The 10,442-nt window shown below is 37.9% G+C and overlaps 1 protein-coding gene across 2 annotated transcripts; it reads left to right on the top strand.

The window, feature by feature from the left end:
- The first annotated feature begins 6,019 nt into the window (after positions 1-6,019).
- Positions 6,020-8,563, top strand: foxa2 (forkhead box A2). Of its 2 annotated transcripts, none has more exons than XM_048190547.1 (2): positions 6,020-6,467; positions 7,107-8,563. In XM_048190547.1, the coding sequence occupies exons 1-2, from the start codon at positions 6,396-6,398 to the stop codon at positions 8,262-8,264; spliced, it is 1,230 nt and encodes a 409-aa protein (XP_048046504.1). In that variant the 5' UTR covers positions 6,020-6,395; the 3' UTR covers positions 8,265-8,563. The 2 variants fall into 2 exon arrangements, with proteins under 2 accessions (XP_048046504.1, XP_048046505.1); XM_048190548.1 differs by lacking the exon at positions 6,020-6,467 and adding an exon at positions 6,510-6,703.
- Positions 8,564-10,442: the final 1,879 nt, after the last annotated feature.

The following is a 10,442-nucleotide window of genomic DNA, read 5'->3' as shown; positions in this document are numbered from 1 at the left end:
CAATGCTAACAGGCTGATTTCTAGCTATCTAGCAAAAGAACAATCAAACCTTTTATATTTAGTACAAGTTTTCAAAATATTACAACATGTTTTATAGCAGTTGTACCGAATGACGTGATGTTTCGGGACACGTGTATGAGGAAGTGAAAACATGATTTTTTTCAAATAATTAAGAGAGATTTAGTTACTTTGCTTCATGACCATGTGGTCCTTCGCAGATGGATGATGTCACATCCTGTCACATGATATTGACCGAATGACTTGATCCAAAATGGTCGCTTTCATTTTTCCGGACATTTTTGTCATAACAAAGCAACAACTTCATAATTTTAATACCATTTTGCACTATTTTGATATATGATGTTATAAAATCATGCCAGAATAAAAACATATACATTTATTACATTTTAAGAAATTTAATCACAAATTAAATGACTGTATTTAGCTTTTGGACGGTTAAACCGAATGGCCTTTTGACTCTTAAAAATCTTTAAAATACCTTAATATGTAGCAAAATATATAAAAAAACATTTTGGATTCAATAAAAGAGATCTAGTTGTACTACCTTACATACTTTGGATGTCATATCTTTGTTTTTTATTATTATTAAGGCCTTTGGACAAAAAAATGACCCGTCACGTCATTGACCCATACAGGAGAATATGGAGCTCATACTCTAGGAAGAAATTAATAATATTTAAATATCATCTTACTAAGACATATTATTGAGATATACAGAGTAACAACTCATATTTATATGCATGTTATGCAAGCAGTCTGCTATACTGCTATAAAGATCTCACTGATTTACATTATCAGAATTTCATCTTTTTGGTCATTTAAATTTCAGCAACTGCACTAAATTGCATATCTTTGCTTCATTTGGGCCTCTGAATAAAAGTGGAGTTTAATGATGAAAGCTCTGTAGTTTTAAAATATATAATTCTATACAATATAATGAGGATTGAGAGATGAATAAATAAACCTTCCTCAAAAGCCTGATTGATCATATTCATAAATGGTCATACTGAATTATTTAAAACAATATAAAAGTTCTTCATATGTTTACTTTATAAAAATCTGATTTCACACCAAAAAAAGACATGAATCCTGAGCTGAAGGATGTTTTTACAATTATACTACAAGGCCTTTTACTTGCTAAAAAAGTATGAACTATCAAACAGATGACGAAAGGACTGTAAAAGATTGTGTACTACAAGTTTTGCTCATTTTGATAATTTAGAGGTCTTAGAATTGTACGTATCAAGTATGATACTTTATAGGGTTAAAAACTACATAAGGCTTAAAAGAATTCTGCAATGATTATTAGATTTATTAGGCATATAGAAAGCGTTAAAGAAGTTAATATACGAATATGTGAAGCTGAAAACAGAGTAAAGCTCTTGGTGATGGTTGTCTTGGGTCAGCCTTCATTCCAGCTACTTTAATCCCGAACTCACTATCACCTATCAGCCCGGAATACAGATAAGACAGCCCTCCGGCAGACACGGGAATAATGGAAAATGGGAACAGTCAAATGCCTTCTTACTGATGTAAAACGGAAACGTGACCGTTTTCTTAAGGGGGTCTGAATGCCTGCATCAGTCAGTTCAAGCAGCGGAAACACCGGTAATTACTGGCATTGATTTACTGAATCTACCAATTAAGATTTGAAACATATCCTTATATCTTAAAAATCTAAAAAGGAGCGCTGCTGGTCTTAAACTCCTCCATTACCATTTCCAACCTTCCTAATGAAATGAGAGAAAGAGATGGCAAGGAAGCACAGGAAACTCTAATCTCTTACTAACTTCTCGTTACACATGCTGTCACCTCTTTAATAACTTTCCCTAATGAATTGATTTCAGTCAAGCCCGTGTTTACTTTACTGCAGCTCGGAGGTGAAAATGTGTCAGGTGAGTGTGAACGATGGCAGCTCGTAGTGCTCAATCTGGACTGATAGCAGTGATATTTAAGAGCTTCTCTTCCCACGGGAGCCTGCCATTTAATTAGCATACTGACGCTTGTCCTCACGTTTAATTGCTTTTGGCTTGTAATTAAAATGTGTGTTGACTTTGCAGTTCCCTCACCGATGAATAGCAATGGAGGGTTATGCGATATTACATTTTTGCTGTGGCATACATTAAAATGGAAGGATTAAAATAACGGATTTAATCCGAACCTTTTTGTCCTCGGAGAGGTAATAGTTTGTCAGACATGCCAAAGCATTATAATGCATTAATCTGATCAATTAAAGGATTTACCATCTCAAGCCTTCGATAGGCTTTGTTTTGTTCCCTCTGTCACCCCGTTTAACTTCGGCCATTTAGCTGAAATGAAGAGATGTTTGATTTTGTGCATTCAGACCCTCCAGTACGCTGGGCTCGCAGGACGTGGATTGGCACCTTGTTTGAGGTATGCATGATTGTTCTGTGGTCTTTTTTGCATTACAAGAGAAGTGTATTGCAGTGGGCCTTGGATACAGACCAAACAGAAGTGCACTACGGGGCCAATGCTTCTCAATATCAAAATGTGCGTATTTGAGGAAGTCCTTTAGCCCATTTACGCCACTGTTTGCGCCCAGGCCCCTGTGCAATATCTTTCGTACCACCCCTTTGGCTTTGAATGGCATTTCAATGGCGGGCCTGCGCTTTCCCCCCCTCTGCATCCAACCAGCGTTGTGTGCATTCCCCGTCGCACTACTTTTGAGATTCATTTCCAGGTAAACATGCTTTGGTTGGCCGCAAACCTGCAGCCAACAGGGGTTGTCACAGCTGTGCCAGATAATAGCCAGAACAAACTCCTGTCTCGCTCCGGAATGTTTACTGTCGCCACAGACACTGTGCGGCAAACATTTTTGCATCTTTTATTTGGAAAGAAAGAGATCCAGTTATCAGTTTCACACAGATGAATCATAAGCTTAACCTGTTGGCCCTTTTGTAGTCCGGCAGATAAACGAAAGGGTAAAAGTGCAAATGCCAAAAAAGAAGAAATTAGAACAAACATACTTTTGTTTAAAGACCTCTTTTGTGGTTTCAAAGCTTTGAAAGCAGAGCTCCAAGTAACACATTCCTGCAAACAGCAGCAGGGAATTTACTGAAATCCTGCTTCCTCAATTACTGACAACTGAGTATCTATCTATCTATCTATCTATCTATCTATCTATCTATCTATCTATCTATCTATCTATCTATCTATCTATCTATCTATCTAAGACAGATTCTAGAAACTCCTGACCTCTCTATGATCTCGAACATGAATTCCTAGTGACAGAAAGGAGAATAGAGGTCAGTGTTTGGAGATTCCATGGCAATATTTACTGAGAATACAGGCCCTAATGTATGAGATTGAGGAGGATCACCAAGGCGCCACCCACAGTGACAGTACATTGCAACACATAGAGCGCACTGAACTGCATGATGAATGATCGAGCTCTGGGCCGTGCAGAGAAAATCCTGAAGCCTTATAGAGAAAGAAAGTACTCCTCACAAAAAATCAAAGTTTTGCCATCTATTGTTTTAGAGCTCGATGTTTCCAAAAGCATGACATATGCCAACCCAAGTTCAGAGGCGATCAAAGTATGCTCCAACGTGTTGTGTTTACTCAAAGACATGGTGCTTTTGCATTTTCACCAAATACAAGATAGTGACCTTCTACACAGAATGTGTTCACAGTCTGTACCTTGTCTATTAATAATTAACTTCAAAATAATCCAGGAGGACACTGTGTCATGTCATTTAAAAAGCATTTTCTCAAATTTAGGTAAGCCTAAGTTTAGTCTAGCTTGGTAAAATTGAATAAAAAATGTCAATGCATATTCATGTAAATGGTGTGATTTAGATTTAAACAGTTAAACAATGCTGTAATGACTCGATATTCAAAGAATATGTGGTATTATCTAGTCATATGAGGATTCTATGTATTAAGACAACTTTGTCTCAATTTGTGGGTTGGTCCATGCTTTCTGCCAGATATTGAAAAAGTGCCATTTGAATTACTGTAATGATGCTATTCATTTATTTCCATGACCTAAATGAATAGCCACCAGTCTGATTATTTGAAGATGTAGCATCTTGCAAACAGAATTGATAGTGCTTTTTATTATTTAATTTTAAATCATAAAATAAATAACTAATAGAAACATAAGATATACCTACTTAATGAATATGATGAATAATATAGAACAGTTTTAAGACGACTACAATTAGCAGCAATGTCAAAGTTTTCAGCCTCTAATAATTTAACTGCCTTCTATAAAGAAATGATTGAATACCAGATCAATGTAAACACGCTAAACACGGCAACTAAACACAAACATTTTAATGACAATGCATTTTCATTTAAACTGAAGGAAAACTGTTTCTTAATGCTGAACGACTTATCCAAACAAGGTACATAATCAACAAATATTAAGCCGAAATTTCTAGCGATGACCCTGTTTTAATTGAATACGAGTTTCAGTATTTATTTGAACGTTGTGAAAGAAGGTTTGCCTTCTTAACAGTAACATAACTACCATCTTTTAAGATGCCCAATGGCATAGCCTACAAAATGACAAACCAAAGTAAGAAACTGCGACGAATTTGCTGAACGTTATTTCTTCGGCGATGTCTGTGAGCACGTCAAACTTACACCGTTTACACAACACACACAGGTCCAAATAAACTCCGTGATTATATTTGCAAATTGTAGCCCTGTTATATACGCAAATACACACTAAATCTGATTCTACACCATTACACTGCTGGTGAGGCACGTGTCAAATCGAAGAAGAGTTGATGTCTCGTTGATTATTTGATGAAATAGTAGCTATTTGTTTAAAATGATAAGGAATGCTCAGCCTGCAAATTTAGCTAAAATATGAATATCAAATAAATTGAAATCGAACTGTAACGTTTATGATTTTGATCATTTATATATTAAATTACTTATTTTATAATGCATAAAAGATAAGTAGGCTATTTGAGCATGAATATATGGATGAAAATATGTTTCGTGACTATTTAAATGGCACAAACTAGTGATCTAGTGAAACATTAAATAATGTAATAAGGTTGATAAAAAAATAAATAAATTATAATGAACGTTATTTTAAGGTGATAACAATTGAACGTGTCCACGTATTTCTGTGAAAAAAAAAAAAAAATCAATTTGTATACCAAGAGAGGGCGCACTCTTTTTTTTTTTTAACCAAATCAAGAGATGCATACCATCAAAGGCCAAAAGAAGGATATGAAATATAGGCTTAAAATAGTATATAAGCAGTTAAGTTATAAATTATAGGGTTCACATATCCTGAAATGTTTTTTTCGTTGTCTTCAGCCTGCAGCAAACCACCAGCAGCTAAATATCTTGAGAGTCAAACAAAGTGTATAAATGTTAGGCTACTTTGTTTAATGAAGGCAATCAAATCTTGCCACTGAGCTCTGCAGAATCAACACCGATGACCTGCTCTTACATTAGCAAACTGTGTACCGCTATTAGCTACATAAACTAGAGCTCAGGTAAACAAATTAATTCAAAACAGGCGAAAACATTTACACGTTTTGAACTGGCATATAGGCTATTATTGTCGTCCTTGTTTCTTTCATATTTTATCTTTTTATAGATTTATAGGCTGCATTTTTAAATACAGCCAACTGTGCTTTTACAAATACTTCTTTCAAAGATTTAATGATCAGTTAAACGTTTTGTTTATTGGAAATGCTCTAAAAGAAAAAAAAAAAGAACTAAATGGAAATAATCATAAAAATAATAAAACATAAAGTGATTATGCATTTAAAATCGATTGACTGTGCATAATAAATGCTGCTTGTGAATTATGAAAAAAAAAACAAAAAAAAAAACACTTGATTCATCTGAATAAAGACCATATACTTGAATCCAGAGCTGTTGGCATTCTTAAATCCGTTCTCCCCAATTTTATCTGGATGTGATTTCAAACCACTCCTCTCACAGCAGTCCAAACTTCTATTCCCCCCTTTCTCCCGCTGGAATACAATAAGATTAGGATATAATGAATCTTTTCAAATGGGGCTGCTCTTTTCAAGCTGCGCAGGTGTACAATAGGGGGGCAAATGGAGAAGTCTCACGCCTAGGTGTGAGCAGATTATTCAAATAGGGGCCGAGTGAAGCAGTAGGGATTGGAGGCTCGCCCGGGCGCACAGAGCTATATCACAGCGTTAAGAGCCAGCAGCAGGCGTCATTTCAACTGCAGTCATCTCAGAAACACACACACACACACATGCGCCAGCTCTTGACAGGAGGAGAGCACAACGACGACACGAGTGTATCCCGTGGTCCCCAACAACCACCTTTGGCTGCCAAAGGACACACAATACCAGCATTTCTCGTGTGGGGAAGCGTTTTGAAAAGTAGACCAAGTTTTTTCCAGGATGCTCGGTGCTGTCAAAATGGAGGGACACGAACACGCAGCAGACTGGAGCGCTTACTACGGAGAGCCCGAGGTGGGTAACTCACCTAAATAAATATATATGTATTTTTTTCTCCTCGTCGAAATCCGATCCGGTTTTATACAACTCAATATTAGCCCTGAGATAATATTAACTTTGAGATCAAATATTGACTTGAGGCGCCTCCAAATCCTCCCCCATCATCTCGACGCCCTGCACTATCCTAACAAAGTTGTGCTTGACATGCAATGCAAACTTTTCATTTCCAATTATGGATACCGACGAATACAGTGGGTTTTATTATTCAACAACATCGGGCGTCCAGAAGCGAAAATAACCGGGCATTTGACTTTTGAACAAATCTAGCTACTATTCTTGGTTTTAAATTTCTGAGCGGCGGTAATATCGACTCAACAGCGTTTTACTGAGATAAAATAACCCCCCGAAAACAGACTTTAGCTTTAGTAGCTAACACTCTTATGATTCTAAATATCTTCAGATTAAGTCGTTTTTAAAACCCCAACTAAACGAGCTATTTAATAAAAAAGCTCTGAATAATGGGCTATAGCCTAATAATTAAAGAACCTTTAGGGAACCCTGTTTTTTATGTTTCTCTTTTATGTTTGCCAAGCCAAATTATTATAAATACTTGGAGTTGCATGAATTAATCGTATTGTCTGATTTCTTTCGCAGTGTTACACTTCGGTCAGCAACATGAACACTGGACTGGGAATGAACTCCATGAACACTTACATGACTATGTCCGGAATGAGTTCGACTGCAAACATGACAGCGGCAAACAGCATGAACATGTCCTATGTCAACACGGGTATGAGTCCTTCAATGACAGGCATGTCCCCCGGTGCGGGAGCGATGGCCGGCATGGGTGCGGGTATGACGGGCATGAGCGCAGCCCTGAGCCCGACCATGAGCCCCATGGCAGCGCAAGCGCCCTCCATGAATGCCTTGACCTCGTACAGCAATATGAACGCTATGAGCCCCATGTATGGCCAGTCGAACATAAACAGATCGAGGGACCCGAAGACCTACCGGAGGAGCTACACGCACGCCAAGCCACCCTACTCGTACATTTCTCTAATAACCATGGCCATCCAGCAGTCACCCAGTAAGATGCTGACCCTCAGTGAGATCTATCAGTGGATAATGGACCTTTTCCCTTTTTACCGACAGAACCAGCAGCGCTGGCAGAACTCTATCCGCCACTCGCTGTCCTTCAACGACTGTTTCCTGAAAGTTCCGCGCTCCCCGGATAAGCCAGGGAAAGGTTCGTTTTGGACCCTTCATCCCGATTCCGGGAACATGTTCGAAAACGGCTGCTATCTGAGAAGGCAAAAGCGCTTCAAGTGCGACAAGAAACTAAGCAAGGAGCCGGGTCGGAAAACATCGGAGGGCGGATCGAACAGCAGCTCCGAGAGCTGCAACGGGAACGAATCTCCTCATTCCAACTCGTCAAGCAACGAGCACAAAAGATCCCTGTCTGACATGAAGTCGGGTCAGGGTCTGAGCCCGGAGCACGCAGCCTCGCCGACCTCCCAAGCGCAGCATCTCCTAGCTCAACATCACTCTGTTTTGACGCATGAAGGACACCTGAAGCCAGAACATCACTATTCCTTCAATCACCCCTTCTCCATTAACAACCTCATGTCCTCGGAGCAACAGCATCACAAAATGGACCTAAAGACTTATGAGCAAGTGATGCATTACGGTTACGGCTCTCCGATGGCCGGCGCGTTATCCATGGGCTCCATGGCCAGCAAAGCGGGCCTTGATTCGCCGGACACATCCTATTACCAAGGTGTGTACTCCAGGCCCATCCTGAACTCTTCCTAAACCCTCACGGACCTTGTGACAATTTGTACATTTGTAAAATGGTTGTGTATATGTATTCTGATTTTTGACGTTTCCCGTTAATTTAGATGTTCATTAGTAATTATTTTGTAAAAGACATGTTGACAATGTGACGAACTCTTCGAGGCGGCTTTTGAAAATGGACCAAAATCACACCGAAGGACTGCGGACGGATTGAACTTCTTCAATCACCTGTGTAAACTTATTTATGGCTTGTAAATGTGTATTCTTGTAGTTGATGACAAGAACAGAATCTATATTAAAGTGTTATTTGGAATTTTTCTCAATTCTGATTTTCACTCTTATTTTGTGTCATGTTGCCAACAACAACAACAACAAAAATAAGTGTCATTTTGCTCAACGAATTATCAATGCATTTGCACATACGAACCACTTTTTATTGTAAAGCTACACATTTATATCCAATCTGCCATATTTAATTTATTGTGATTGAATTAATCTGATTGAAATGTTCTTGAATTTCTTTGCTATTATTTCAACCCTGAACTAAATTAATATCAACAATAAAAACAGAAAAATAGGCCACGAAATTAGGTTGTTTTGATAAATAGTAGCTAGATAATAGCTAAAATGCGTTTGTGTACATTTAGAAACATTACAAATGCTTTTAATTTCTTGAAAGATGTTTTGCATTTTACGTAAAAAAAAGCAACATCTAGTCTTTGAAATCAATTTTTCTCCACAATGACAATAAAATGTAGCCTATAGCCTAGCGTTATGTTCAGAAACCCATGTTAAAGACCACGCATGCTTCTCAAATTATAATATATATAATAGCATATATAACAATATAGGCTACACGTTGTTTATTTATACATGCACAGTGTATATATATATATATATATATATATATATATATATATATATATATATGTATAAATTAGGAATATTAAGCGCTCTCTATCGCTATATTTTGATGAACATAATAGCAACAATATAAGATGAGCATCCTTTAACAAAATGAGGAATAGCAGACATAAATAACACTCGATCCCATTTCTCAACTCTTCTGTCATCTTTATCAAGTCTCTCGTTTCTTTTATGAATAAATATGAATACATTTCTCATATGAATAAAACGTGAGACGCCATTTATGTAAAAATAAATAAATATCAGGAAAAATACGTCCTATTAACTAAAAAGAGAAAAAGAAATATTTGAGTGGGTGGGCATATTTGATAGGCACCGCATTGCTGTTCTGTCACAAATAAGGAAGCTGTGTTACAGGCTTTCCCCTTTTAATAGTAAACTTGCAGATCAAGAAGTCATCTGTGTGTCCAACAAATCATCCCCTGGGGTATCACACGAATGTGTACACGGAGAAAATTCTCCTTCAACTTGAATAATGGCAAAGAAGGCCTGGTTTTGTTACCTCTGTGTTTTTAGTTCTCAGTCCATTCCATTGTATTTCAAACCCCCATGATCTGCGAATAAACAAAAACTGGTAAACAATGAAAAAGGCGGTATTAATACATATAGGATGTGTACATGAGCAATCAAATCACACGAGTGTAAACTTTGAATAAGAGCACGTCACTTCTAGGTAAATTTACACAGAAATTAAATTTCGGTGCCCCTCGTTTTAGACATAATGCTAGGCTGAATTTTTATAGCGCACTGATCGATATCTTGGTAAAATAATCATTTTTTTTTAAACTAGCGGGGCAGTGAAATCTTTGCTTTGTTGCTAAAGTCAACAGTGACAGAGTTTGAGCTCAAATAAATGCCGTGAGGCTTCCAGCCCTGTGCAGAAGGCAGCGGGAGAGGCTACGATTATCGTGCTGCAGACTCCAGGTACGAACATTTTCATGATTAAATCCAGCTCGCGATGCATGCTGTGTGTTTCGCCTAATGGGGATTTCATATAGGAGGTTTCTGCGATTTCACGGCAATAGAGTTGGACGCTTGAACAGACACAACTCAAGTGCTGATGTTAAGGGGCTCTTTCAGCCGACTGTCAGATGGCTATTCCAGCTGATTGATGCCAATGATACTGGAGAAGAAATGCATTGGTTTCGCCGTGCCAATAACCGATGCCCATCAAATGGAGCTCAGGTATAGCAATGGTGTTTTTCATCGGGCAAACTTGCTGTCGAGATAAATGCGTAGGCTATGCGACGAAATTATCAGTGCAGATAA

This window comes from Megalobrama amblycephala, linkage group LG5, assembly GCF_018812025.1.
Source record: "Megalobrama amblycephala isolate DHTTF-2021 linkage group LG5, ASM1881202v1, whole genome shotgun sequence".
NCBI classification, from domain to species: Eukaryota; Metazoa; Chordata; class Actinopteri; order Cypriniformes; family Xenocyprididae; genus Megalobrama; species Megalobrama amblycephala.
The sequence above is the reverse complement of the archived record's forward strand: the minus strand, read 5'-3'. Positions and strand labels throughout refer to the sequence as shown.

Excerpts from the sequence above, each read along its gene's own strand:
- foxa2 (XM_048190547.1), top strand. The coding sequence starts at position 6,396 with ATGCTCGGTGCTGTCAAAATGGAGGGACACGAACACGCAGCAGACTGG. Across the intron at positions 6,468-7,106 it reads CTTACTACGGAGAGCCCGAG|TGTTACACTTCGGTCAGCAA; the intron begins GTGGGTAACTCA and ends TTTCTTTCGCAG.